Here is a 27,923-nt window from a genome sequence, read left to right as displayed (position 1 = left end):
GAAGATACAAAATAGGTGTTTTTTAATTGAACATTTTTATAAAAAGGAGTGGGAATATGAAGGGGACCATGGGCTAAGCCCGGGCCCACGGCGTCTGTAGTAAGGGTACTCTTCCTTCCCGTCTGTCCCATCTACCATCCTCTCCTCCGGGTCCAGCATCCCTGTGCGCATGCGCGAAAGCAGGAGGGAAGGTGTGTGCAGCAAGGACTCCGCGTGCGCAGGCGCGGAGTGGGCGGTCCAGGGCTGCTGGGACTCAGGCCCGGGGCCTGGCGGGCGTGCAGTGGTGCGGCTCGTGCGACGGTGCGAATCCTGGGCGGCAGATGCAGCGGAACGAGCCATCCGTGTTGACGCAGCGCGCGTTGACGCAGAGCTGGGCGGCCGCCTCGGCCTCGTCACACTCGTTGATGTCTGAGGAGGGGGGGCATACCAGGAGCGCTGTTCAGAGCTGGGGACCCAGGAGCCCACGTCCCTGGCCCCTGAGGCTCCTGGTGCAGAGGGGTGTGGATGCTCCTGTTGGAGTGGAATCCAGCCACTACCACCTATTGGCTGTGTGAGCCTGGGCAGGTAACTTAACCTCTCTGTGCCTCAGCTTTGTGTTCTGTGAGATGAGTGTGGTAGCCCCTAGGACACTATGTTTTTGTTAGAAAAACAATACTAATGATGATATCAACAACAATAAGCACTTACTCTGTGCCGGACACTGTTTTAAGTACATTACATGTATTAACTTTATCCTGCCAATAACCCTGTGAGGTAGGTACTGTGCAAACTGAGGCCTAGCGTGAGGAAGCCCCTTACCCCATGTCACACTAAAAGCCCACACTCTTCCCAGGGGGTTCGCAGACCAGCTCACAAAGGCCCCGAGTGCCCAGCCCCCTGCCATTTCTTGGCTGTGAGACTTTGAGGAACTCAGTTCTCTTCTCTGAGCTTTACACATAGGCCTCACTGTCATTGTAAATCGATGTTCACAACTCTGTGAAATGGGTTCTACGACTACACTCGTTTTTCAGGTAAGAAAAACTGAGCGAGGGACAGTGACCTGTCCGGGGTCACACAGCAAGCTGCTGGACTGAGCCTGAGGTCTATCCAGCTCCCCCAGAGCCCCTGATTGTAACCACTCTGCTTTACTACTGTCTGAACTAGGCAGACATAATTCCTATTCGATGGGAAGACTGAAAGCTCTTCAAAGAGGTGAAGCAAACTGCCCGAGGTAGCCCTGGGAGTTCTTAGAAATCACGCCTGCAGGATCCTATCCTTCCATCCTGCTTCACGCTCAGCCCCAGTGCTGTGGTCGAGCTCCACTTTCCTCCCAGCCTGACCTGTCCTTCAGGCAAGCCCCATCCCTGAGCAAAAATTACTTTCTGCTCGCCACCGGGGCTGGCCGGTCTCCTTGACGTCCCTGATTACCCACCCCTAGTAAAGGCTTCCACCCTCTCTTGTACCCCACCTCCATGCTGGCCCCAGCCCACCCCTCACCGACGCAGGCCATGCGGGTCATGTCCAGGCGGTAGCCGTCGAAGCAGTCGCAGGTGAAGCCCTCGGGGACACGCACACATCGGCCGTGGGCGCAGCCGTCCAGGATCCCGCACTCCTCCGCCTCCAGCCCTTCGTAAGGCCCAGCCTGGGCGCCTGCGGAGAGTGCGGGGACTCCGGGGTTCGGGTGGGGCCGCGCCCCAGGTTCGGTGGGTTCCCTTCTAAAACTGCCCATCCCGCTCCAGGACTCTGGGGGGCGCTGTGAGGCCAGGATGTTTACGTCACTCTGCTCCCTCTAGCTTTCCTTCTGTCCTCATCGCTTTCTAGGTAGGTCTACAGGAATGTCTCTGTGCCTCTTCATCCCTGCTCTCTGTCGCTCTCTCCAATATCTCCGTTTTCCCATCTCTCTGAGCCTGTCTCTCCCGCGGCTTCTCTTCATTTCTGTCTCTGTCTCTCCTCCTCCCCCTCCTTTCCTCCCTTCCCCATCTCCACCTCTCTGCACACCTGGCTTCTCATCTTTGTCCCATCACTCGGGCCGCAGTACTCACCAGCATAGCTTCCACCTTCAGGCGACTCCTCAGGCTCTGGGACGGAGCCACGGGTGTCGCGGGACCGATAGCGCCAGCGGGAGCCCGGGCCGGCAGCTGCAGGAGCCTCGGATTCACCGTAGGGGCCACCATCGTCCTCGAAGTCGGGCATGTCGAAGGGTGGCGTCCCGTAGGGGGCCTCCCGGCGCGCGAAGGGCCCAGGTGGCGGTGGGTAGGGGTCATAGGGTAGGACGGGTGGCAGGTACAACTCAGGCCCGTACGGAAGGCCCTGGTAAGGTGAACCTAGGTCTGGGCCATACTCGTAGGGGAGTCCAAAGCCACCTGGCCGCGGGGGTCCATAGGAGGGGGGGCGCAGCACATTGCACAGGGCCTCAAAGTCATCTGCGAACAGGAGCCAAGCCTAACAATCAGCCCTTGCTTCCTCGGCACCCATCATTCACGTCCCCCCTCGGGGAAGAGAAGCCCGAAGGAGAGGGTGGGGAGGGCCGTGGGCTGAGGCACTAGAGGGGCTTCAAAGGAGGAGACTGGGATTGCAGGCTTGGGGTCAGGGGTTCTGGAGCCAGGACTGAAGGTCTGAGGACTGAGACGGGGATTCCAAGGCACTGGGATCAGGAGTACTGAGGACTGCAGCTAGAAATCAGGGTCCACGTGCTGGAATTTGGGGGCCCATGAGACCTGGGGCTAGGGGCCTACAAAAATGGGATGGAGGTGTTTTAGGGACCAGGACTGGGAAGTACCAGGGGCCTGACGGGTCAGGATGCATGGGAGGGGATCTGAACCATGGGACCTGGAAGTCAGAGGAGCAAGGGCCTAGGATTGGCACTGGTTTCCCAAGGGCTGAGAATTGGGAGACTCAGGGGTTTTTAGAGCCAAGGCATGGAGATCTCTGGAGCTGTGTGTTGGCTTCTTAGGCACCTGGATGTGGGTATCCAAGCCACTGGGACTTGGAGGTTTACGAGCTATGACCAGAGCCTGTGAGCCAGGATGGCAGGATCTGAGCAACTGGTATTGGAGGTCTAAAGGTCCAGGATTTGGGGGAGGGGTCTCATGGGCTGTCTTGGGCTTCTAGAGACCAGGAGTTGAAGGTCTGAGAGATCAGACCTTAGGACCTTTTGGGCTTTTGGGACTGGAACTATGAGACCTGCTGAGTCAGGCCATGGGGTTTCTGTGCTTGAGGCTTGGAGGTCTTTGGGTTATGACTTGGGGTCTAAGATTTAGGAAAGCACTGGGACATAGGGGTCCGAGGGACCAAGTTTTGGGAGACCTTGGAGTCTACGACTAGGAGTGTGAGGACCTGGATTTGGATGGAGCCTGAGGGGCAGAGTCTCGGAGTGTGGCCCAGGCAGGTGGCAGTACCTGAGTCCTGTGCTGGGCAGAGGGCACAGTCCATGCCCCAGGCCTCGCCGTAGAGGCAGCAGCACTCTGTGTAGGTGGCCTGGCGATCCAGCCGAGGGCGACTGCACACGAGGTCAGCCCCCACTTCCTGCCAGCACACTCCCAGATTGTCGTCTGAGGGCAGAGACAGCATGCATCACGGCGGGAAGACACTCAAGCCCTCCCAAATGCTCAGTCTCCTCCCTACTGGAGCAGCCCAGCCATCCTCTGCCTGTCACCACATCCGTCTCAGCAGCTGTGATCTGACTCCCAGAAGTCCTCTGAGTAGCTCCAGATGAGTACGGGGCTCGGTCTGGCACAAGGCTATCATATAGGAGGGTGATAGGGTCTGAGAGGAGGATTCTATCCAAGACTGGCCGCTGCAGGGCTCTGTGACCCCAGGGCAGTTGCTTTCCCTCTCTGAGCATTGTTGAATAAAGTCTCAGGATGTGGGAGGACGTTGTAGGAAAAGGAATTGGGAGGAGAAGAGACTTTGGGTCAGTGGGCAAAAAGAGAGAGAGGACCCAAAGAAATAAACACAAACACATCGAAAGAGTCAGAGACTCAAAGAAACACGGGAAAGCAAAGATGCAGAGAGAAACAGACCTAAAAGCAAAGACAGAGGCAGAGAGTGTCAGAAATTCAGAGAAAGGCCTAAAGACAGAAACCCACAGAGGGGTGCAAAGAGACAGAGACCCACAGGGAAATAATAGAAAGCACACTTTTAGCACTTAGTAAGACCAGGTCCCATTCTGTTCTTAAAAATAGAATTCCTCAGAGCCCCCTATAAAGTAGGGGCTATTGCCAATCCACCCACCCAATGTGCAGAAAGGAAGTTGGGGTCCAAGAGGCGATAAGGAACGTGCACGTGTACACAGGGCCAGTAAGTGGCAGGGAGGCTCCTCTACAACCTTCGCCTTTAACCAGGCCCGCTGGCCTCTTGTTCCGAGAGTCAAACACCGAGACCAGAAGCTAAATGGGGCGTGAAGGGGCGTGGCCCGGGTGCGGGCGGGAGGCTGAGCGGGGGTAATGAGGGGCTGGACTGCTTGGGCGAGACCGGGGCGGGGCTAACCGGCGGGGCGGGGCGGGGGAGGGGTTACCGAGGCTCTGGCTCTCGTTGGAGACGCAGCGGCGCCCCGAGCCGTCCAGCACAAGTGGGGGCTCGCACGTGCAATGATAAGAGCCTATGGTATTGACGCAGCGGCCGCCCTCACAGGCTGGCTCCTCGTCCGCGCATTCGTCGTTATCTAGGGAGGCATGGAGGAAGTGATCAAGAAGCAGCCCTCTCCCCTTTCCCATTTCCCCGGTGCATTGACGGCGGGATAGATGGAGTCTAGACTCCAAGAGGGACTTCCTGCTGGTGGTGGCCACATTCCAGAGAGGAGCTGGAGTGGCCAAGGATTGGGGAGAGTCCCAGGCGAGGGTGTGAGTGCCGGTGGAGGTGGGGTTCCTACCGATGCACTCCAGGCGCTGGGCATGATAGTAGTAGCCATTGCTGCAATAACATGAGTAGCCTGGGGCTGTGTTCACGCACACGCCGCTCTTGCACACCTGGTCTCGGAAGAGCTGGCACTCGTCCACGTCTGCGGGAAGGATGGTCAGAGGCACACCCCCCATCAAGGGGGGGGGGAGAGGGGGAGGAAGGCCAGGATGTGGGGTAGGCTGGATGGCGAGGGGGGGGGGGGGTAGCTGCGGGGCATGATCAGGGAAGAGAAAGACAGAGATGGCAAGAGAGACCCAGAGGGAGAGATACAGAAGATAAGGGTGGGAGGGGGAGAGACAGAGATAAAGAAAACAGAGATAGGGTGAGACAGAGCTGGGCCTGGGGGCTGAGGGTGGGCGGGCCTTACCTCTCCGAAGGCTCGGGTCTCCGCTGGGCGCCAGGTAGCCCCGGCCGTGGGGGCACAATGACTGGTATTCAGCTGCACACAGAGACAAGGCTGAGCCCAGACACCCGTGCCCCAGCCCCTGCCTTGGGCCTGACTGTGCCCACTTGCCTCAGTGCCCACCCTTCACTGCCCAAGTCTACAGCCCCTGTGCCTGTTTGTATCCACCTCTCAGACTCGCACCCACCTGGCTGGCAGCTCACTCTTGCCCGTGCAATACCAGCACCTCAGTCCCTTGTCCAAATGTGTCCCTTTGTCCCAGTTCCACGTCCACCTATTACTACCCAAACCCTCCGCCCTGTGTCCACCCAGCGGCCCATGCCCACCTGTCTCGGTGCTTGGGCACTGCTGGATGCGGCAGCCGCTGCCCCAGCCCTCACCCACAGTGCAGCAGCACTCCTGCCACGTCACGTTCCGAGCCAGGATGTTGTCACATGCATCCGGAGCCGCCGTGTCGAAGTAGCACTCCCGGCGCCCGCTGCCCACAGGGCCCTGCCTAGGTGGGCTGGGCCGGCGGGACGGGGGTGGTGGGAGCCTGGCTGGCAGACTGGGGCTGGCGGGTACGTGGGGCTGCGGGCCCGGGAACGTGCCTGAGGAGACAGTGTGGGCTGAGCCTCCAGCCCCTATGTTATGGATGGAGAAACTGAGGCCCCCATGTGGCAGAACCGACTCCGCACCTCTCAGCATCTGTCATCATCTCTCTCCCATTCCCACCTCCTCTAATTTCTGTACCTCTTGCCTCCCCATCTCACTCTCCCAAGCGTCCAGCCCATCATCCAGTTCGGGTAGGGGAAGAGGGGATTTCCCTGGCCTCCTGGAGGCCTCCCTGGGGCCTCACATCCAACGTGTCCCAATCTGGTCTCAGAATCTTCATACCAAAATCTAGACCTAGGCCTGGACACCTCTCCCTGACCCAGGCAGCCCCACAGCCCATCCACTTCGGCCTCTTGAGCCCCTCTCCCACCTGCCCTCTCCTCCCCTCCCATGGCCCTCGCCTTGGTCCAGCCCTGTCCTCTCTGCTCAGGTCCCAGCCCCACTCCAATCCACCTTCACATGGCAGCCAGAGGAAGTTCCAAAATCTGGTCATACCCCTCTCCCACTCAAAACCTTTCCACGGTGCCAGAGTGCCCTCAAGAAGAGTCCAACCTCCTGACCGCGGTAATAAGTCAGTGTGGCCTGGCGCCTGACTCTTTCTGCAGCCTCACTTCTCCCCACCCCTTCCCTTGCTCTGCAGAGCATGTCACCCTGAACTTATTTCAGTCCCTCAAACATGTCAGGTCCTCTCTTGCCTTGCCAGGCCTTTGCCCCTGCTGTATCCTCTGCCCAGAATGCCCTCCCTCATCCACTTCGCTTGGCTTATTTCTACTCATCCTACTACTCTCAGTTCAGACATCCCCTCCTACAGGAAGCCCTCCCTAACTCTCCTTCAAGGCTGGGGAGGCACCTCCTCTGGATTCCCACCACGCCCTAGCCTTTCCCATCATAGGCTTGTTTGCTCTGGCCTGTGCCTCGTCCATCCCAGTCCTGATTCCTCTGGGTTGTTACCATCAGGTTATATTGCTATCTGCCCCCACTGGATTGGGAGGCCCTTGAAGACAGGGTGGTCTCTCCTGGTCACTACTGTGTCCTCAGGGCCCAGAAAAGGGCCTAAACTCAGTGAACGTCTGTTGAATGAAGGAATCTGGTAAAGTCAGAACCAGGATCTACTTCTCCTGACACTGAGTCCCACACCCAGGTTAACTCATGTGTTCTGAAGGCTTTTGTTGTTTAAAACAACAGCATCTAACTGACGGCAGCTGTCCACATCAGGAATGGTTAGATCCCATTATTCTTCTGCGGGGCCGGCAGCCGTCAGTTAAGTAGACATTGATCTCAGTCTCACCAGCAGACGTCCGAGGGGGAACACAGCGCCCAGTCATGGGGTCAAACTCCTCAGGGCTGTTGGGGCAGACACAGAGGAAGGAGCCTTCCACATTCTCACACAGGGCAGCTCCACACACACCCTGTAGCGTTTCACATTCATTCACATCTGTGAACAGGAGACAACAGGGAAGAGGGAGTCAATGGTTGTAAACTTCTGGAATTCCATAAGTCTAAAAGTCTGGGCTTTGAGTATGAGTATTTTAATGGCCCAGATCCCATCATCTGCTTATCTTTTGGTGACAAACCCTGAATTTCCCTTGGGAGCCCTCTGCTCCTCCAACCTATGTTTTGAGCAGGCCAAGAAGATTGCTTCATTTCTCTGATTCAGAGACAGGCAGTGACCAAGCTGGGCCAATCAAAGCCAGTCCTGGGACTCGTTCTAGAAATATGGAGAAAGAGCCTCCCTCTGTAGCCAGGGATGTCAAGCTAAGGATGTCAACCAGAGGTGCTAGGGCCGCTTTTGTCATTGTGAAAAGAGACTCTGCCTGGAAATAAATGCATTAGAGGATAGCAGAGCTGGGAGAACAGCTAGCCTTTTTACAGTTCCTGGATCCACGTATGCCTCAAGTTCAGATATTTCCCAGGACTTCAGTTTAATGCCCTTTAAACAAATGAAGCCTGTTGTGTTTGCATTTGTCAAAACTAAGTGAACGTATAATTAAGACTCATGCATTGCACTGTATGTAAATTGAACCTCAAATAAAAATATTTGTAAACACAAATTGAACTCTGGTTAATGACATGCATTATGCACAGAAGAATTTAGGGGGAAGTACATCGAAGTTTGCCATTTAATTTTAAAATTCTATCCAAAAAATTTTGTGGATTCATGGAAAGATGTGTGAGGAAACAAGCATAACCAAGTGATAATAATAGAATATAGATCATGGGTATGCTGATGTTTCATTCTACAGGCCTTTTAACTTTCTGTATGTTTAGAAAATTTCCTTGGAATTTCCCTGGCGGTCGGTGGGAATTCCACAGCGCTTTCACCGCCGTGGCCCGGGTTCAGTCCCTGGTCGGGAACTGAGATCCCACAAGTTGCAGGGCACGGCCAAAAAAAAAAAAAAAAAAGAAGATTCCTCGTAAAATGTTGGGGAAAAAATAAAGGATGTTTATGTACACTTAAGATTAGTGCAGTTTTGGAACTTCCCCGGCAGTCCAGCGGTTAAGACTCTGCGCTTCCACCGCAGGGGGCGCGGGTTTGATCCCGGGTCGGGAACTAAGATCCCATACGCCGCGCAGTGTGGCCAAAAAAAAAAATAGTGCGCTTTGACTACTTTATGCATGCATTTTTAAAGCACGCCCCAAATAAAATCTGGATAAATAGGGGTTCCTGAGTGACATGAAGATGATCTTATATTCCAAGGTCTAAATTCCATACCCCTAAAGTTTACATGCATTCAGATCTATGGAGAGAAGCAGGGCCTGACAACCTCTTCCCCACCCTCTGGCCCCGCCCACCCCCTGGAGCCCCGTACCCACGCAGTGACGCCCGTCCCGCGCCCCCTCGTAGCCCTGGTCACAGAGGCACTGGAAGGAGCCAGGCAGGTTCTGGCACATGGCATGGGCCCCGCAGGAGGACCGGTTCCGGCATTCGTCCACATCTGCAACCACCAGACAGTCAGGCCATTGCTGGACCTTCTATCCCCTCCACATCTCACCCATTGCCCCAGGGACACCCACCCTGGCATCCGCCCCCTGGCGTGGGCTGGTAGCCAGGGTCACAGGCTGGTGTGCAGCGGTAGGAGCCAGGGGTATTCTCACAGCGCTGGGCTCCACAAATCCCTGGGCCATATTCCTGGCACTCATCCACGTCTGCAAAAGAGTAGGGAGGGGATGGGGGAAGGAGAGGGGAGTCACAGGCCTGGATTCACAGGTTCCTGGTGCTGCTTCCAGTTCCCATGACTGAGAAGTCTCTGAATCTGGTATTCTAGGAGTCTGAGCTTCTAAAAATCAACAAGCATTGATACCTCTTAAGGCCTCGTTACCATTCTCGTTACTATTCTCCAAATAGCCTAAACATGGTCCCGCCTCAGGGCCTTTGCACTTGCTGTTCCCTCTGTCAGGAACACTCTTCCCTCAGCTATCTGCATGGCTCCCTCCCTTGCTCACTCAAGGGTCTAGGTCAAGCCCTCCTAGCACCCCTACCCCTACTGCCCTGTCATCTCTGTCCATTTATCCTGCTTTATTTTCCTTCTTAAACTCCTTATATCCATGTAGTTATTGGTATGCTGACTGTCACCTCCCTAGAATGCAAACTCCACGTCGGCAGGGATTTGTGCCTGTCTTGCTCCTCATTGTATCCCCAGGGTGTAGAACAGTGCCTGATACACAGTAGGTGTCCCCAAATTGCGTGCTGAATGAATCGAGTTCACATTTACATATTTCTCGTCTGTCTCTCCCCTAGAACATCAACTCCATGAGGACAGGGATTTTGTTTTACTCATTGCCTGTTCTACTGCCAGTGCTGCACACAGGAGGTGCTTAATGAATTCTTGTGGAATTAATGAATGAGGTCCCATGAAACTAGGTTTCCACGAATCGGGGGTCTGGCAACCCAAGAGCCCAAGGCAGTCCGCAGTTATTTCATCTGTTCCACAAAATGCTGACCCACACACCATCCCCCCCCCGCCCCCAAATCTGGGCTGCTTCTGGAAGCGAGGCTTGGCCTGTTTCCTGACCGGAGTGTCTTCCCCTATCCTCCTGCCTCCCCTCTACAAAAAAATATAAAGACACGCTGGTGGCTTGTTTCCACCACGATTAGGAGAGAGTTAAGTACATTGGTTGGGAGCCCTTTCCCTCCCCACCCCCCAAATCCGTGAGGCTTGGAGCCGGCTTCTGCCACTCTTCGTGGGGGTGGGGCAGTGGTCTCACCGTCACAGGTGCCCTCAGGGCCTGCGTGGTAGCCAGGGTCGCAGTCGCGGACACAGCGGTAGGAGCCGGGGGAGTTCTCACAACGCTGGGACCCGCACAAGGCCGGGCCCCGCTCCCGACATTCGTCCACGTCTGAGGAGGGGAGGCAGGGCAGTCAGATGGGAGAGGCAGGGAGGCAAAGGAAAAAAGGTGGAGGAGTCAAGGAGGGGAGAGTCAGAAGAGGGAGGCGGGAGTCGCAGGAAAGGGGAAGGGAGAAAGCAGCAGAGGAGAGGCAGAGGGGGGAGACAAATGGGGGAGACCAGGAGGCAGAGGGGAGAGGGACCAGGCAGAGGGGAGGCCTCTCACCGAGGCAGGAGGCGAGGTCTGGGCCAGCGCGGTGTCCTGGAGGACAGACGCACTCGAAAGAGCCGTCGGTGTTGGTACAGATGCCGCTCTGGCAGAGGTCCTCCTCGCTGCATTCGTCCACGTCTGCGGGACAGTGTCGGAAACCGCAGGCGAATCTCCTTCTTTGCTTAACATTCCAAGCCACGCCCCTCCACCGCCCTTTCCCCGCCCCTCCAGCTCCAAGACCTTAACGCCTTCCCCACCTGCCTTAGGCTCCTCCCTTTCCTGCAAGCCCCATCTCTCCGACGGGTTTGGCTCCATCCTTTCCATTCACTGCCCAACTTATCCAGACTCCGCCCTTTCCCCTTTTGTCTCCCAACTCCGCCCCTCCCTTTCCCCACCCTTTCCCGATCCAGGCCCAGCCTGGGTACGGACCGAGGCAAGAGGCTCCGCGAGGTCCGGGCCGGTAACCGGGAGCACAAGTACAGGCAAAGGAGCCGTCGGTGTTGAGGCACTCGCCGTTGGGGAAGCAAAAGTCGCCCTCCAGGCACTCGTTCACGTCTAGGGTACCCAGAGATAGGGCTGCGGGGTTACCAGACCCGCCCCCGAGACCCAAGCCCCGCCTACAAAGGAGCAACCCTGTCCCCCAAGCCACACCCCGATGGCCGGTTTCTAAATTCCACCTGCAGTCCCTTAGTCCAGCTCCCACCTCCCCACCAGGCTTTACCCAAGGAAGCCAAGTCCCGCTCCCAGGCTGTCCAACCTTTTCCCCGCCAAGCCCACCTGCGCAGGGCCCGGGCCGACCAGGTGGTGCCCGGTAGCCTGGCGCGCAGGTGCAGCGGAAGGAGCCTTCAGTGTTAGTGCAGTGGCCATGGGGGCCGCAGGAGGCGCCCGAACGGCATTCATCCACATCTGTGGGAATGGGGATTTCAGAAGGGGTTCTGTCTAGGAACACACTGATGGATCCCCTTGGGGGAGAGGGGTCTGAAGAAGGTGATGGGAAGTGTTTGGGGTTGGATATGAGGTGAAGGCTCCATGGCAGAAGTGGGTAGGGGAGACTGGGGTTGGGGGTCCTTGAGTCTGGGTTTCTGGGAACTCCCTGTGCCAGGATCCTGGGGTCAGGTGAAGGGACTCTGGACTGAGGCAGGGGTCAGACATTAATTAGGGTAAGGGGGTCAGGTATTATAAATAGGATAATTAGATGGCATTCTGGTGAGTCAGGGGCCAGAGTCTCTAGTCAGGGGTCAGGGTCCAGCATCGTGAACACAGTCAGGCCCCAGGGAAGGTACCCTGAGAAGGGGCGGGGCCGTGAAAGAGGCAGGATCAAGCATCGCACAGAGTCACGGGCTGTAGTCAGGGTTGTGGTCAGTAGTTACGTTTAGGTCAAATGTCACAGTCAAGTTGAGGGTTCACTGGTCACAGAGTCAGAAGTCACACTCAGGGCCAAAGGTCGTGGTCCCCAGATCAGGAGCTGCAGTCTGATCAGGGGTTCATAGTCTAGGTCAAGAATTGCAGTCAGGCTCTGGGGGTTGTGGTCCAGGTAAGAGGATTGAGATCCAGGTTAGAAGGTTGTAGGCCAGGTCAGGGGTCATGATCTGGGTCAGGAGGCATGATGCAGGTTCAAGGTCACACCCAGGGCCTGATCTCACCAGTACATCGGCCATGGTGCAGGTGGTGACCAGCGGGACAGGCCCTGCACTGGAAGGAGCCAGGTGAGTTCACACACTCCTGCCCAGGACATGCCAGGTGCTTCTCACACTCATTCACATCTGGGGAGCAGAGGAGAGGGTGGCTTTGGAGGAGTGGCCCAACGCCCCCCTCACCCATCCACACTCCTCCCTCCCTCCCCGGCCTCACCCTCGCACTCAGAGCCGGTAGCACTGGGTTGGAAGCCCGTGGGGCAGACGCACTGGAAGCTGCCTTCTGTGTTCTCACACCGGCCATAGGTGCAGGGCGGGGGGCTACGGGCACACTCATCCACATCTGGGGCACAGGAGACCAGTGGGGCTGAGGAAGGGGCCTGGACCCATTGCCATCACCACCCACCCCAACATTCTACTCTGGAGGAAGCGTCCTGGACTTTGTTCAGGCTGCTTCCTCCTCCCAGAAGGACAGACCCTTTTGTTGTTTCCCCATTAATGGTCTCTCCAGCTGCCAGGATGCGGCTAAGGCACCACCTCCTGCGTGTTGCCTTCCCTGACTCAGAGTTGTCCCTGCCTCAGGGTTCCCACAAGCACGAGGGTATCATCCAAAAAACAAGGAGGAATGGAGAGCACCCTCATATGTGGAGAAAGGGGAGAAGATGCTGGAGCCAGCCCCTCCCCAGCCCCTCAACGCCCCCAGGCCTCTGTCCCTGTCCTCCTTCACTGATCCTCATCACTCTGCCTCTCTGTCTCCCAAACCTGTCTCCAGTCCCTACAGCAGATGGAGGTGAAGTGGCTTTGGGCTCAGGGCCCTCACCTTGGCAGGGGGCCCCCGGCCCATGGGAGCGGAAGCCAGCAGGGCAGGCACAGTGAAAGGAGCCTGCTGTGTTGTCACAACGGCCTGGCCCACAGGGTGGTGGCTCCTGGGCACACTCATCCACATCCTCTTCACACGCTGAGCCCCGGAAGCCAGCCGGGCACACACAGTGGAAAGAGCCGGGCAGGTTCTCACAGAGCCCTCGGCCGCACAGGCCTGGGCTCTGGATGCATTCATCCACATCTGCTCAGAGCAAGGGGCCAGGTCATACCTCCTCTAGGCCCCTTCTGCCCGCCCCCCCCATGCTCTATTCTACCTCCCTGATCTCCATCGCTCTGACCTTCCACCCTCCATCATTCTGCCACCTTATCCGTCATCATGCTAACTCTATCCTCCATCCCTCTACTTCCTCAGTCCCCGTTAAGCTGCTTGTCTGCTTCCTAGAACTCTTGTCTTTCTAGTCCATATCAGTGGGCCTCCTTAAACTCTGTCCTCCATAACTCTACCCCTTCCCCCATTAATGACGTCTCCATCCCCCATCCCTCTGCTTCTCCATCCTCCATGACTCAGCCTTTCTGTTTTCCAACACTTGGCCTCTCCATCCCCAACAGGCTGCATGTCTGGTTCTCAGAGCCTGGCCTCTTTCTCCCATCAATCAGCCTCCCTCTGCCTCATTGCTCGGTATCTCCATCCCTCACCACTGCCGCTCTACCCTTCCCCCTACATGCCCAATCCCTCACCCTGGCAGCTGGCTCCGTGGGGCGCAGCCTGGTACCCAGCGGGGCACACGCACAGGAAGCTGCCTGGCGTGTTCTCGCAGCGCCCACGGTCACAGGGTGGCGGCACGCGGTGGCACTCGTCCACGTCTGCGGGCACAAACCGCGTGGCTGGGACTGAGGCAGACACTCCGCCTCCTCGCCTCCCCCAGAAGGCCTGGGGAGGCGGGGAGGCAGCGAAGGCAGGGGCGGAGTCAAGCTTCGGCCAGGGCCAGGCCGAGGCAGGAGCCAGGGGCGGTAGAGGGGCTCGGAGGGGCTCGGTTTAAGGCTGAGGCGGAGCTTCAGCGGGGAGGACAGGACAAGAGTTGGGGACCCAGCTTGGGCAGAGGCAGAGAGGAGGACCGTGAGGGGGGCAATTTGGGGAGGGCAGGGCCTGGGGAGGGCAAGGGCGGGAAGAACAGCTTTGGGGACCGAACAAAGGGAAGGCAGGAGCGAGGGAAGGGGTGGTTCGGGGACGGGGCACTGGTGTGGCAGGGTGGAAAATCAGGAGTCATGGTGAGTAGATAGGTTGCAGCAGTTGTGGGACAGGGGAGGGGCCTAGGAGAGGGCAGGAGCTAGTCTGGAATATTGAAGGGGCGGGGCCAAGGGAGGGGCGGAGCCGGGACCCAGTCAAGGAGAGGGGCGGGACAGTAGTACGGCAGGGACTGGCCCCGACGGGAAGGGCCGGCTGGGCCGGAAAGAGGCAGTGGTGGGGCCGAAGTGAGAGCGGGAGCTGGTTTGGAGACGGGGCCAGGGGCCAGGCCAAGGCAGTAGTTGGGCTGAAGGGGCGTGGGGAAGAGTGCGAGGGTGGGAACTGCTCCAGAGGGAGAGCTGGAGCGAGACCCCAGCTGGGGTGGGGCCTGGATTTCTCACCCAGACACTCCGCACCCCGCGGGCCAGCTCGGAAGCCCGGCCCGCACACGCAACGGAAGCTGCCTGGCGTGTTTTCGCAGCGCCCGGGAGCACAAGGCGTGGGAATGCGGCGACATTCGTCCACGTCTGAGGGTACGGAGGGGTCTGGTCAGGAGGTGACAGGGTAGAGCCGCCCGCCCCGCCTCCGTCCTCCCCCTCGACCTGGCTCACCAATGCAGCGCATGCCCTGCGGGCTGAGCCAGAAACCGGAGTCGCACGCGCAGGTGTATCCACTGGGCCGGGGAATGCAGCGTCCCGGGCCGCAGACCTGGGGATTACGTTGACACTCGCCTGCAGAGGGACCTGCGGGGGTCCAGTGAGCCAGGGTTCCCCCATCTATCAATCTTCTGTCCCTTTCATCCCAGTACAATTCCCTCAGATCCTCTGCCTAAAACATCCTCCCGGATGTCCCTCCTCAAGCCCAGTCTTCCCCCTCTGATGTCGCTCTCCTTTATCATGGGACATTCTCATCAGATCCTCTGCCTGAATCCTCCCATAATGCCACTCCAAAGTCTTCATTTTTTAATAACTTGCTCCCCAGTCTTCTGCCTGAGATATGTTCTTAGTGTCCTCCGTGAAAAATAATTATTTGTCTCACGTTAACTGAGCACTTACTATGTGCCAGATACTTCAGAGGCAGCTTGCTGAAGAAACTGAGCCTCAGGGAGGTTAAATTGACCTTCCCAATTGACAGAGAACTTGCACCCAGGCTTGCCTGACTCCAGCTCCTGATGTAACCACCACCCCCCCCTTCAAACCTTTATCTTTCCCCACCCATTCCTTAACTCCTCTGGCTGTCACATCCTTATCTGTTCTATTGTAGAATCTTCACTTTGGAGCCCCCCCCCCCCACCCCGACCTCCTGCCTGTAATACCGCCATCAATGCCGCTGATTCCCTCTACCGCACCTGATTCAGGGATCTCCGGACCAGTCCAGGCAGGGATGCTGGGCAGGGGAAGCTCAGGGCCCGGACGGGGCTCTGGCCTCGGTTCTAGCCGTGACTCAGGCCGGGGTTCTGGGCGGTGAGTGGGCAGAAAGCCTGGTAAAGAAGGGCTGTCAACAGTGGAGACCTGGGTTTGGGTGTCCCCACTCATCTCCCCTTGGAGACAACACTCCCTCCTCCAGGAACCAGCTCACCTGTGCGTGGCCGGGAGGTGGAGGATGGGGCACGGGGCTGGCTGAGGGACACTCGGGGTGGTTCCTGGCCCAGGGGTCTGGTGTTGTAGCGGAGGTCAGAGGCCGAGTAATGGTAGCCAGGGCCAGCTGGGCAGATCTCCCGAAAACCCTCTGGACACAGGAAAGGGAAGAAGATGGGCAGAGAGAGGGCAAGAGAGTAGGGGGGAATGAGAGGGAAGGGGGGTGAAGGAGAGAGAAAAGGGGGGCGGCTAGGGTCTGGCCTTGACCGTGGGTAGGGCTTAGCCTGGGAGTGTGTTAGGGGTTTGCGTTGTATGCTGAAATGGGGTCTAAGATGACTGGGGGGACCTGGGGTCTGAGAGCATCTGGGGGGCGTGTAGTCTAAGGGAATTAGACCCAGGGATGTTCTGGCATGAGGGTAGGGTGGACATGGGACCAGCTTCAGGCCCCAGTGGCCAAAGAATGGGACATCTCAGAGGCTAAAGGCGGGACCAAGGATGCTTTTCCCTCTTTGGGATGATGGCAGGGACCGGAGTTGAGGGCAGGGTCTGGTTTGGTGTCTACAGGGAGGTTGAAGGCCAGGAAACAGTCAGGTCCATTGTGGGGTCTGGTTTTATGAAGAAGCAAGATTGCCTGGGAGGTGTCTCCGGGAGGGGCGTGTCTGGGGCGGGGCCCAAGGCGGAACCTAGGTTGAAGGCAGTGTCTCAGAAGCTGGGGAGGTGGCCAGAGCCTGGGAACAAGGTTGGGTAGGCAGCCTATCTCAAGGGCTAGGGGAGGTCGAGGCTGGGGGTGACGCTCGGCAGACACAGCGTAACTTCAAGGTCATGTGCAAGCCAGGGTGGCGTCCAGTCTGAAGATAGGCTGTCGCAGATGCCGGGTGCGCGGCCAAGGCTAGGGCCCAACCCGGTTGGAGGCGCTGGGGGCGGAGCCTAGAATGGGGGCTGTTTATGTCAAGTCTAGAGAAAGGCGGGCAGGAGGCGCTCACCTGAGCCAAAGGGTGGGCAGAGCTGGCAACCCCGGCCCCAGGCTTTGCCTACGCGGCTGCAGCAGCAGATCTGTTTGGTGATGTTGCGTAGAATGGGCAGCGAGCAGCCGCCGTCGCGGAGCACGCGGAAGCAGGGCCCCTTGGCCTCTGAGATCACGTGTTGGGCTGGGGGTGGGGGAGGAAATTCTTCAGGGCGGGGTTGGGAGTGTAGTGGGACTAGGGGATCTGGGAGGTAGAGGAATGGTCCCAGGGAGGGTTCGGTGGGTGTGAGGGGCCTTTGGGAAAGCTCTGAGGGAGTCTGAGGAAGAGCTGAGGGGTCTGGGAGGTCTGAAAATGGTTTGGGGCTTGAGGAGAGTCTGAGGGGTGAGTGAGAGAATCTGGGAAGCATCTCAGGACCTGAAGAAGGTCTGGTGGTCGAGAGAGAGAGGAGGAAATTTGGGGGCTTGAGAGGAGCTGGTGAAAGTCTGGGGATCCTAATCCAAAAGGTTTGAGGGGTTCTTAGAGGAGCTGAAGAAGGTTCAGGGAGTCTGAGGGTGAATGAGAGTCTGAGATGAGACGTTCTGAGGGGGATCTAGGAGTGACTGGGTGAACCTGGGGTCTGGGAGCATCTGGGGGGAGTGTGGTCTAAGGGAATTAGACCCAGGGATCTGGGATAGACCCAGGGATACCCTCTGGCATGCCCTCTGGCATGAGGGTAGGCTGGACATGGGACCAGCTTCAGGCCCCAGTGACTCACAGATGCAGCTGCTGCGGGACGAGTCAAGCAGAAAGCCGTCGGGGCACACGCAGGTGTATCCGCCATGCGTGTTCGCACACTCCCCGTGCTGGCAGCGCCCGCCAGTCTCGCACTCATCCACATCTGCGAGGGAAGGGGTGGTTCCAGTGGCGTCAGGGGCAAGCTCCCAGCCAGCCCCGTCCCAAGCTCCTCCCACGCCTGCCCCAGCTCACCTTCGCAGGACCCATTAACCCTTTCAAAGCCAGTTGGACACGGTCCATCTGGGACGCCCACTTGGTCGGAGTTACCTGTAGAGAGAGGAGAGGGTTGGGCCGGGGCGCGCGGAGCGAGATGGAGTGGGCGGGGACGAAAATGGGGTGGGAGGAACTAAAAGGTGTTGAGCGTGGTTTGAGTGCAAGGTCAGCCTTAGGTTGGCGATCTGCATGAGTAGGCCTGTGGCACAAAGGCCGAGTGAGAACAGGGTAGCCAAAGTCAGAAAGTGGGGTGGGTGGTCCCAGACGGTATGGGTAGGTCTAGACTGGAAATGATCCCCACAACGGGTAGGCATGGCTAGAATTTGTGTAAGGGTATATCTATGGGCAGAGAACAGGAAGCAGCGGGGTTCTCACTCCTCCCCAGCTCCGAGCACCTCGGGGACATCCTGGGGCTTACCCAGGAGCTCCGAGCACGACTGACAGTCGTGAACGCCCCAGGCCAAGCCGGCCCCTCTGCAGCAGACTTCCTGCGTCCGGAGCCCGGGCAGCGGGGACGCACACTGTGGGGAAGTGTAGGGTGAGCGCGCCCCCGCGCGGTGGCACGCTCCGGAGCCCTCCCCACCGGCCTCCTCTCACTTCGCCTCCGCGCAGCTCCCGAAAGCAGTAACCGAAGCCCGCGGCGTCCGAGTAGCCGTCCTCGCGCGGCGCGCTCTGTGCCAGCACCGTGTAAGGCGCTGCCGCCTCCGCCCGAGCCGCCGCCTCCGCCCGCGCCACTGCCTCGGCGTCCGACTCCTCCCAAGGGCCGGACACACGCTCCACCTGGTGCACCACCACCGACGCCTCCTGCGGGTGCTCCACGTGGACACTCACCATAGACGCCACGCCTGGAGAGAGGCACGGGGTGGGAGGCAAAGTGGGAGTAGGAATGGGGGAAAGGGCGCGCTGGAGAAGGGTACTTAAGAGAAGGTAGGAAAGATGGGAGTCAAAGGAACGGCAAGGTGGTGGACAGAGGGGGCGGAGGGGACTCCGGCCGCACTTTCCTCACCATGCTCATCGTCACGGTGGTTGGCCAGTGGCATGGTGTACACAGAGCGGGTGAAGCCTGGCATGGCCGGGGCCGGGGGTCGGGCGCCCGATGAGTGCAACTGGCAGAACTTGCCAGCGAAGTCCGGGGGACAAAGGCAGCGGTCAGGCTTCACGCACACACCTCCGTTGTGACAGATCAAGGGACACAGGACTAGGGGGAGAGCGAGGACACTCAGGGCCGGCAACCCTCCTTGCATCGCCCCTGGGACGAGCGCACTCGAACGAGCTCAGTCTCTAACGTTGTAACTACACGCTCAAAGGTATCACTCAGTTCAAAGTCGTTCCGCCGTGAGCTGTCTTGAGTCATCTGCCCCTTAACCCTGGCCACTTGCATTGGCTGTGTCCAGTCGTACAGCCCTTGAAGGTATAGCTCCGCCCACTGGGTCCACTCGCCACGCCCTCCAGCTCCTTTTTCACTTTCATTTCACCCCGCCCTCCCTCTCGAGTCCCACTTTCTGGCCGAGTCCACGGCGTACCAGCCCCGCCCAGACAGCGTTGTACCCGCCCGTAGGCTCAGCCCCGCCCACTCTAGCTTTTGCCTTCGCATTTAGCACCGCCCATCTTTTACTGTTCAGCCCCTCAGACCCAGCGCTGGTCACTTCCATTGACCAAACCCACATTTTGCCACTCCCTGGCACTACCCCTTGCTCGCAACTCCGTCTCCTTACCATTCTAGGCACGCTCACACCCCGTCCGGCAGAATCCACTACGTTCAAGCTCCGCCCACAGGCTGTGCGGTTTCCCCCCCCTCCCCTTCTACGCACCCTGCCCACATCACCTTCTTCTACCCGAGGGATTGTAAACCCCGCCTATCAAGGCGTCTAACCTGCTGCCTTTAGTCCCACCCACCTTCCTTTCCTCAAGTTAATTTGCCCTGGCTCACTCGCTCACGCTCCTCTCACCCCACCTCCCGGCTATCTGGACGTCCTAGCCACCCCCCACCCCCCGCGCTTTGTCTCCTCCCACCTCCCCTTGGCTCCGGCTCTCCAGTTCTAGCTCTGACTTCCCGCCTCCAGTAGCCCCGGGGCGGGGGCCAGCGGGAACGCGCCTGCTCTCCCCTAGGCGCGCCCTCGCTGGGCCTCAGGCCACCTCTGGGCGGGGCACTAACAGCTGTGCGGCGGGGTAAACAAAGAGGGGTGCGGCGGGGGCAGGGCGGCGGCTCCTCATTCCAGACCCTTGGGGAGCCCCGGGCCCGCTGAACCAAAGAAGGCCGGACGTATCTTGCGAGGGCACCCCCTCCCTTTCTCCCCAGGGGCTGCCGAGAACAGCTGGAGACAGCTGTGCGGAGGGCAGGAAGGGGGCAGGCGGCCGGGGCCGTCCAGGAAGGCGTGTCTGGGATTCTGAGCCACACACTGGAGACAGGAAAGCATAGAGGGAGCCCCCTCAATTTATAAGGGTAAAGAGACTGCACTCCTGGGAGGAGATCAGTTAGAAGGCAGCACTCGGGGGTTCAAAGACCACTGGAGGTTTCTGGAACAGAAAGGGAGCCTATCCCAGAGGAAACGGTGGCACCCTTCAACAGAAGGAATCCCTTAAGTTCTTTTGGGGAGAGTTACCTAAAAACAGGACTCTAGTGTCTTCTAGGGAATGGCCAATTTGAGGGTGCTGAGAACAAGGTTTAGATGGAGAAGTGGGATTCTTGGGAGTCCCCAGCCCAAGAGAGTCTCAATTGTCTGGGAAGACTGTAAGATACTGTGGAATGCCCCCTCCCCTCTCAGCTAAGGGATTAGGTACCCAAGTCTTTTTGATTAATGGCTGCTTGGGGGAAACACAGTATCTGTAGTCCTCTTGGGAGGATCACTGATCAAGACCAACTCTGGGTTTCTCTGAAGACAGACGGATCAGAAGTTCCTGGGGAGGGAGTCAGCTGGAAGGGAAGGACTTAGATAGACTGGAATAGGGGATCACTTGGAAATAGAAGAAAATAGGAACCTTTTGTGGGAAGAGAATTCGACTAGGGAGCAGAGTTATCACTGTATAGAATCTGTAATCCGGGGTTTCCCCTGGATGTGGGGAGGAATAGCTGAGGGACAAAACTAGAGTTCTCTGGTGAGGGGCACAGTCTGGGGAGATTACATCAGAAGAATGTGAGGGAATTTCACTGGAGGGGCTGGTCTCCGGAGTCTGTTGATAGCGGTGCAGAGGGGCTTAGGGCGTGAGGGCAGAGACTCTGGGCTCCCCTAGTTAGAGGAGTCAGGCCAGGACTCCAGGGTGCTCTAATAGGGGTCCTTAATTAAGTGGCAGGGCTAGGAGAGGCTTAACTAGGAATCAAGATTCCAAAATAGGAAGGGTCTCTGTTGGGGCGTTGCGGGTGGTAATCCAGTTGAGTCTGGGGGCATTGCCTAACCTCCAAAGACACTTGTCTGTCTTCTCTCATCCTGAATGTAGGCCCCCCCCCCAGCACCCTGAGGGCCTCCACACCCAGGGCGGGCCGCTAGACGGGCACAGGCAACTCCATGTCCCACACCCTTGGAGGGATGAGGGGCTGAGGACATCCAGGTCCTCCCAAGGTCAGCCCCCTTCACAGACCCCTCCTTGTGCCTCCAGGGGCTTGGCACCCGCCTGGGCAAGGCTCCTGGCACAGGCCCGTTGAGGCTGGGCCGGGAGGGAGTGAAGGAAGGAGGGAAGAAGGGGCGGAGAGAGGGAGTGGCAGCGGGCGGGGGCTCAGGCGGGAGATGAGCTCACGCCGGCCAGGGCTGGGTTGGCTGGGAGCCAGGCTGGGCGAGTTCTCCGGCGCCAGGGGCCCCCACTCCCCACTCCAGAGGGCCTCTGGGGCTGGGGGCAGGTAGGCCCAGACCCTGAGAGCCCACCCACCACCATACCCTGGGGCCAACAGGTGCCCCCCCCACACCAAGGGCTCTCCATCTCTAGGGGAGCCTGGTGCGCACACTCCTTCTGTCCCCTCTGCCCCCAGGGGGCGCCTTTTCCACTAGGCCTCCTGCCTGGATTGCTCTTCCACGTGCGACCCTTGCAACTCAGGGTCCTGCAGAGACCCTCCTTCTACGAACTCTTTCCCTCTCAGCTCTCAGGATCAACTTTCCACACCCCAATCCCCCTCCTCACAGGCACTCCCATCCTAGACTTTCCTAATCCGTCCCACCCAAAGAAGCAGAAAGTGGAAACCCCCCCATGGCCCTGGATTTCTCCCTTGGACTCTGGGGACCCCTTACTCACAGTCACAGAATTCGGACCCCTTTCCCCCAAGACCCCAAGCCCCTCAATTCTGGTATTCCCCACTTTGACTCAAAGGCACAGCAGTCAGCCCCCAATCCCCTCATATGGGACATCACAGGTCCCTGAGAACCCTCATTGCTTGCGAAATCAAGACCCTCAGGACCCAACCCCAAAAGCCAGGAATTTGAGGCTCTCTTCCTTAAATAAGCCAGGGATTCCCCGGCACTACTGCGTAAGGAATCTGGACTCCCGCGCCCTGGGGACTGTCTCCCCCATCCCCGGGAATCCTCCTCCACCCGGGGAAGCCCTCCCTCGGGACCACCACCCCGCACTCACAGGCGCGGAAGCCGGGGCCCCCCGGGGCCGCCCCGCCGGGCGCGCCGCTGTCCACGCTGGTGGCGTTGCGGGGCGCGCAGGTCGGGGTGCAGCGGGGGCCGGTGGGCCCATGGACGCAGCTCAGGCCGCACACGGCCGGGGTGAAGCGCACGCGGAGGCGCTCTCGGGGCCGACCCAGCCCGGGCTGCGGCCGGAGCAGCGCCAGCAGCACCAATAGCGACACCCAGAGCAGCCGCGCGCCGCCCGCCATGGCTGCAGCGCCGCGCTCCGCCGCGCCGCCGCCCCAGCCCGCCCGAGGGGCCCGGCCGCGCCCGCCCGCCCGCGGGGGAGGGCGGCCGCGCCCCCGCTCAGGCCCCCCCCTCCCCACCACTCCCTCCCCGGCGGCCGCGCGGGGGCGCGTGGGGCCGGGCGCGCAGCCAGAGGCGCGCAGGCTGGGCGCTAGACTCGCAGGGGGGAGGGGGGCGCCCCCTCTGCCCCCGCCTCGCACCAACAAGTGAATGGGGCCCGCAGGGGAGCGACGGGGAAGGGAACAGGTGGGGGCGGGTCCGTTTCCCCCCCCAGACAGGGCTGAATCCATAAAGAGGAAAGAGTAGTGGGGGCCGCATTTGGGGAGGAGGCTAAAGGCTGTCTCTCTTAGTCACAGAGAAAGGAGCTTTATCTGGGTAGGCGGCTGTCATGGCACATCTGGGCAGCCAGGTGGCACAGCTGGGGGAGAGAAGGGTCGGTGCACCTGGGCACATGAAGGAATTGGGGGTTTAGATGGTGGGCAGAACGCTGGAGGGGCACATTCGAGGACGCAGTCACATCTAACCAGGACCCTCACACCTGGTAGAAGTCAGAATGGATTAGGGGAAACGGTGGATTGAAACTGTGGGCGGGGGTCTTCACATCTGGCCGGAGGCCCACATCTGGAAGACTTTAGGGAGGAGGGGACACATCTGGGCTGAAGGCCACAGCAGGAGGGGGACTTCTGAGGGTGGTTGAGACTAGGGGGTGTGCTAGCCCCGGGGCCGAGAGCCGGAGCGGGAAGGCAGGAGGACGGTCGGGAAAGTAGTGGGAGGCCTTTGGCCCCTAGCCGCCCCGCAGTTTTGGGCATTCGGTAACCAGGCAGGCGCCAACCCGCACAATCGCTTTTGTTGTCTGGGCAAGTTCGGCCGCTTTCTCTGCCGGGAGAGCGCCCCCCTCTTCGGCCGGCAGTGGGGAGCCCGGACGCTTGGTTTCCCGGCCCCACCCCCGCGGGTCAGCGCCTCTGGCCAGCGTCTGGTCCTGTCCCGGACTCACCTCTCGCTGCCGGACGCCGGGGTCCCTAGAGGGGGCTGCGTCCTGGGGAGGGGTGCTGAGCTACAATGGGGGGCGGCTAGGCGGCGGCTGGACCGTGGGAACCAGACGGCTTTATCTGGCCCGGAACCCCCCGCCCCCCGGCGGAGGAAGGGCGGATGTTCTTACCCCGGGACTGGCCGGCAGGGGCTCGCTGTGGGGGCCTCCTTCTCAGCAATGCCCGGGCCCCCGGCCCGCGGGGCCGTCGTCGCCTCAGCAGAGCTCGGGCTTCCTGCAGCCTGGGTGGGATGGGGCAGAGAAGGAGCTGTCACCGCGGTTTGGCTGACCCCCCCCTCCCCGCGACTGGAAGAGACCTCCCACACCAGGAGGTCTCCCAGTGGAGGCTCTGCGACCCTCCCCCCATCTCTTTATGGGGACCAGGCCTTGAGCGTTCGTTGGAGGCTTGGAAGAAACAAAGTCAGTGGGAGAAACAGAGATGAGGAAGGGAGAGAGAGAAGAGAGACACAGAGGCAAAGAGACAGGTAACTATGGGAGAAAGAGACAGACGGAAATAACAAATAGAGAGAGAGGAACATGGAGACAGAGACAGAGAGACAGAAACTGAAAGACCCAGAGACAGCGATTGGCGAGAAAAGGAGAAACAGAAACAGAGACACAAGTTGATAGAAAGAGAGAGCAAGGGAGAGGAGACCCAGGGAGCAGAGAGAAAGATGTGCCAGAAATGGTGGCAGAGTTGGGAGCACCTAGAAGGGGCGGGTTGCACACTCACGTCAGTGGCTGCCAGTTAAGGGACACCTGTTTCTTCCTCACGCTGAGGCTGGGGCTTGACAGCTCTGGGGGCACTGGAGTCAGGCACCACTGAGGACCTGCACACTTTTTGGGCCGGCAGCTCTGGACCCTGCAGGAGGCTTCAGAGACAGCCAGGGACTAAGTGGAAAAGGAGGCACAACTGAGTTCCTCTTTCATCCAGCTCTGCAGCTGGGATGAGGGGTGAGGACCACCTGTCCCCTCCTACCTATACCTCGCCTACAAGAACCCACCTCTGAAGCAGCGGCTCCTCCTGGGCGATCGGCCTGGGCAGCAGCGACAAGCAGCAACACTATAGATAGAGGGATGGAAGTCACTCAGGCCCCTAGCACTGTAGAACTCCCCAAAGGAAGGCAATGAGGGATAGGGGAGGGAAAGCCAAGATGAGGTTTGAGGGTGCTCGAGATTGATGTGTGACCAATCTGAGGCACTGTGCTCGATGCCTCAGTTTCCCCATCTGTACAATAGGAGGCAAACTGGTTTAGGCTCTCCAGGGATAAAGGTCACAGCAACCTCACGTTTATTTTTCTTGTGAAGTGTTTGAGGTAAGGTATTATTGGAAAAGACATTTAAAAGTCTTTTAAAAATTATTTTTAAAAAAGAAGAAGACTTAAAGAGGATTTCTAAGCGCACTTCCAAGCCCGATCTGGGAATCTAGAACCCCGCCCTCCCCGCACTTCCCTGTCCTGGACTCAGCCGTCATCCCGCGATTGGCCGGCAGATGGCGCCACTCCACAGGCCTCAACGGCTGGGGAGGGAGGTCCTCCTTTGACTATGGGTCCAGCAGGGTGCAGAGGTGGAGGGGGATACAGGAGCCACAGCCCAGTACTGGGAATCCCGAGGCCTGAGTTCTAGCCCCTTCCTGCCCTTCCACGTTGTGTGTCCTGCAGCCAGAGTCTCCTGGTCTATGGGTCTCAGTTTCCCGCCTGACCAGGAGGAAGGAGTCGTTCTTGGAGGAATCTCCGCGCCGGGAGGGTCTCAGATTCTGGCTGGCGGAGCCCTCAGCTTGGGCGCAAGTGCGTCGCAACCAAGGGGCCCCCCAGACAAATCCATTATCCCCAGGCTAAGGGGGATGAGGGACGAGGCCGCGCGCGCCGGCCTGGAGAGAGGGGCAGCAGGGGGATGCTGCGAAGGGGACGTCGGGCGTATGGACTCTTTTTAGATGTGTGGGGCCCAGTTGGGGAGGAGGCCGCCCGGGTGGGAGCCTTCCGGACCCCCGATCCTGCAGTCATCCCTCCCGCCTTTTCTCCGGGTTAACCCCTTCCCAGCCCCGCCCCCGGCGCGGCTCGGGTTACTAAACACATTCGCAGAGACGGAGGCGGGAGCTGAGCCCGGGGCCTTTGTAACGGAGCGCTGGGCCGCAGGGCGGGGGTGGGGGTGGGGGTGGGGGGGTACTGGGCAGACTGTTTCCTTCGATCTCGTCACCCGTAGACAGGAAGAGTGGCTATAACCCCCTAAATCTATAGGAAATTCTGGATTTCTTGCCGCGAAATCACTGGTACCCCATTCAAGCCTGGAATCCGCTAATTCTAGGAAACTAAAGCACCCCCCCAACCCTCATGAAATCTGAGGGCCCCCCATCTCCGCACAAATTTCCACAAGCCCCTCCACCATCAACCCAAAACTCCACGTCTTCCTCATTCATTAGGAAAAGGTCTCTTAATTAGTTCAGGCCTCCCCGCCCCCCAGAAAACCAGGACATGTCAACTCCCCCTTAAAGTGTCCTGATAACCTCCCATACTCTTCCTCCTTAAGCACCCAGTTAGTTTGGGGGACCCCATCCCAGCTCGGCCCCACCCATCTATCATCTTAGGAGAACTCAAAGCCCCATCCCCGTATAAACTGGGACCCTTCTCCAAATAAACTCTAGAATTCCCTGGAGCCATATCCGTCTCTACCACACGGGAGGGGAATCCCTCCCCTCAAAATCTCAGTACACTTCGGATTCCAACCCCTACAAAGTAGAGGGCCCTAATAAATTCAAGAGCTCTGGTTCTTCATCCTTATCACGAAGCAGTGGGTTCACATTCCCCTAAATCCGAAAGTCCTGGTCTTCCTAGACCTCCAGACTTATTGGGTAGAGGCGGCACAAGGACGAGGGGGCCGCAGCGGGGCTTACCCGGCCGGGCGGCCCGGGATTACCGCAACCTCGACGGCCTGGCTGGGGCTGGGGCCGGCGGCGTGGGCGGCGGAGGCGGCGGCTGCAAGGAGAGACAGCAGCAGCACCAGCAGGAGGGGGCGGCGGCCGCTGGGGCCAGGCAGCCGCATCGTGTCCGGCGTGGAGTCGCGCTCCAGGCGGCCAGTCTGTCCAGCGGGTCAGTCTTGGCGCGGCCCCGCCTCCCGCCCCCGCCCGAGGCCGACTCACTTTCTCCACAGTCCCAGTCTCAGGCTGCGAACTTCCCTCCAATCAGAGCCCGGTTCCGCCAGGGGGCGCTGCCCGCGCGACCAATCAGGAGGCGAGAGGGGAGGGGTTAAATAGACAGGTGCCTGGCATGGGGCTCGGAGATCAGGAATTTTCAGTGCTGTCGTGGGTACTGGCTCAGTGAACCCCGTTATAAAGGAGAGGCCTCAAGTGTGGAGTTGCTGGGACTCCTCCCAGTCGACGCGCAGGCGGTGGGCAGATTCCCCTAAACTAGATTCCCACCGGAAGACCTCATCCCTCGGTTCACAGTCCTGGGAGAAGTCCATCAGAATTTGCTCCTCGACTGGCGTAAATTCTGGAAGACCCCACAGGTGCCTACTTCTCACTTGAGAGACTTGGGATTCTGGGGGCAGAACGCCAATCCTAATCCTGCACTGAGCTCCAGGTCCGGCCCCTCTGAGAATCTCAGGCCCACTCTAGACCTTCCCAAAGGATTTGCCCCTTCTCAAAGCCCTGTGTTTCAGGGGTTCCAGGCTCAACAAACAATAGCTTGTTCCTCAGAAGGCTGTAGCCTCTGCCCCTCAGAGGACCCAGGCTCCGCCCCTGACCCACAGACTCCACTCCCACAGGGCTCCCGGCTCTGCTCTCCTATTTGCACCCCTCTTCACCGCCACCCCTAGAGGGTACCACAGCCCCCTCCCTGCCTGAATATTTAAAGACTCCCAAGAGCACCCCTCCCACTCCCAGAATTGCAGACTTTCTCCTTAAAGAATTCCAGTCCCCTCTCTTTCTAGGGACCTCTACCATTAGGAGCCCCAAGCCACAAGTGGCCTTAGTCCCCACCCGCACCCGCTTTAGTGGGTTCTAGGCTCCAAGCCCTGCTCACAACCTTCCAACTCAGAGGGTCTCAAGCCCAGCCCCGCCCTTTCATTATAAATTCAAGGCCCCACCCTCTTTCCTCAGAATTACAAGCCCCGCCTCTCTGCTCCCAAAGGCATCAGAGCTTCACAGCCTGCCCCCTAGTTGACCCCTTCTCTTTCAGGTCACAACCCTTTCCCACAAGAATTGGGCCAAGGCCCCACACTTAGGATCCCAAACCCTACCCCTTTCACGTTTGTCCCCCCTCCGGGGACCCCGTCTCTCAAAGCAGTTTGATTCTGAAGGTTCCCAGTTCTGTAGCCTTAGCCCCGCCCCGAGTAGACCCCAGCCTCCGCCCACACAGGGTACTAGGCCTGACCATACCATACGGCTGACCCCAGACTAAGAACAGCAATCAATTCAGGTTCGAATTCATCCCC

At 59.1% G+C, this 27,923-nt stretch overlaps 1 protein-coding gene across 5 annotated transcripts; it reads right to left on the bottom strand.

Annotated features, from left to right (window-relative positions):
* On the bottom strand, positions 1–26,546 carry LTBP4 (latent transforming growth factor beta binding protein 4). Of its 5 annotated transcripts, XM_027079574.1 has the most exons (33): positions 26,383–26,546; positions 24,497–24,555; positions 24,226–24,364; positions 23,625–23,734; positions 18,628–18,819; positions 18,219–18,466; positions 18,040–18,142; positions 17,601–17,675; positions 17,389–17,511; positions 16,653–16,817; positions 15,671–15,820; positions 15,441–15,572; positions 14,704–14,835; positions 14,494–14,619; positions 13,606–13,731; positions 12,866–13,108; positions 12,263–12,388; positions 12,055–12,174; positions 11,189–11,317; positions 10,841–10,966; positions 10,427–10,549; positions 10,082–10,213; positions 8,891–9,022; positions 8,686–8,811; positions 7,164–7,310; positions 5,608–5,871; positions 5,246–5,317; positions 4,850–4,978; positions 4,496–4,642; positions 3,378–3,530; positions 2,022–2,402; positions 1,477–1,629; positions 1–408 (listed from the first exon to the last, which is right to left on the bottom strand). In XM_027079574.1, exons 1-33 carry the CDS (start codon positions 26,529–26,531, stop codon positions 254–256), a joined length of 4,887 nt encoding a protein of 1,628 aa, XP_026935375.1. In that variant the 5' UTR covers positions 26,532–26,546; the 3' UTR covers positions 1–253. The 5 variants fall into 5 exon arrangements, with proteins under 5 accessions (XP_026935375.1, XP_026935376.1, XP_026935377.1 ...); XM_027079575.1 differs by lacking the exons at positions 23,625–23,734; positions 24,226–24,364; positions 24,497–24,555; positions 26,383–26,546 and adding an exon at positions 22,179–22,443 and having other exon boundaries at positions 5,608–5,904; XM_027079576.1 differs by lacking the exons at positions 23,625–23,734; positions 24,226–24,364; positions 24,497–24,555; positions 26,383–26,546 and adding an exon at positions 22,179–22,443.
* Between the last annotated feature and the right edge of the window lie 1,377 nt (positions 26,547–27,923).

Source organism: Aethalodelphis obliquidens, unplaced genomic scaffold (genome assembly GCF_003676395.1).
Source record: "Aethalodelphis obliquidens isolate GAN/ISIS:26980383/991018 unplaced genomic scaffold, ASM367639v1 scaffold43, whole genome shotgun sequence".
Lineage (NCBI taxonomy): Eukaryota > Metazoa > Chordata > Mammalia > Artiodactyla > Delphinidae > Aethalodelphis > Aethalodelphis obliquidens.
This window is presented reverse-complemented; position numbering and strand designations above follow the sequence as displayed.

Coding starts and splice junctions, on each gene's coding strand:
- LTBP4 (XM_027079574.1), bottom strand. CDS start 26,531: ATGCGGCTGCCTGGCCCCAGCGGCCGCCGCCCCCTCCTGCTGGTGCTG. Junction 24,556..26,382: donor ATCCCGGGCCGCCCGGCCGG/GTAAGCCCCGCT, acceptor CTCTATCTATAG/TGTTGCTGCTTGTCGCTGCT. Junction 5,318..5,607: donor GTGCCCAAGCACCGAGACAG/GTGGGCATGGGC, acceptor CTCTGTGTGCAG/CTGAATACCAGTCATTGTGC.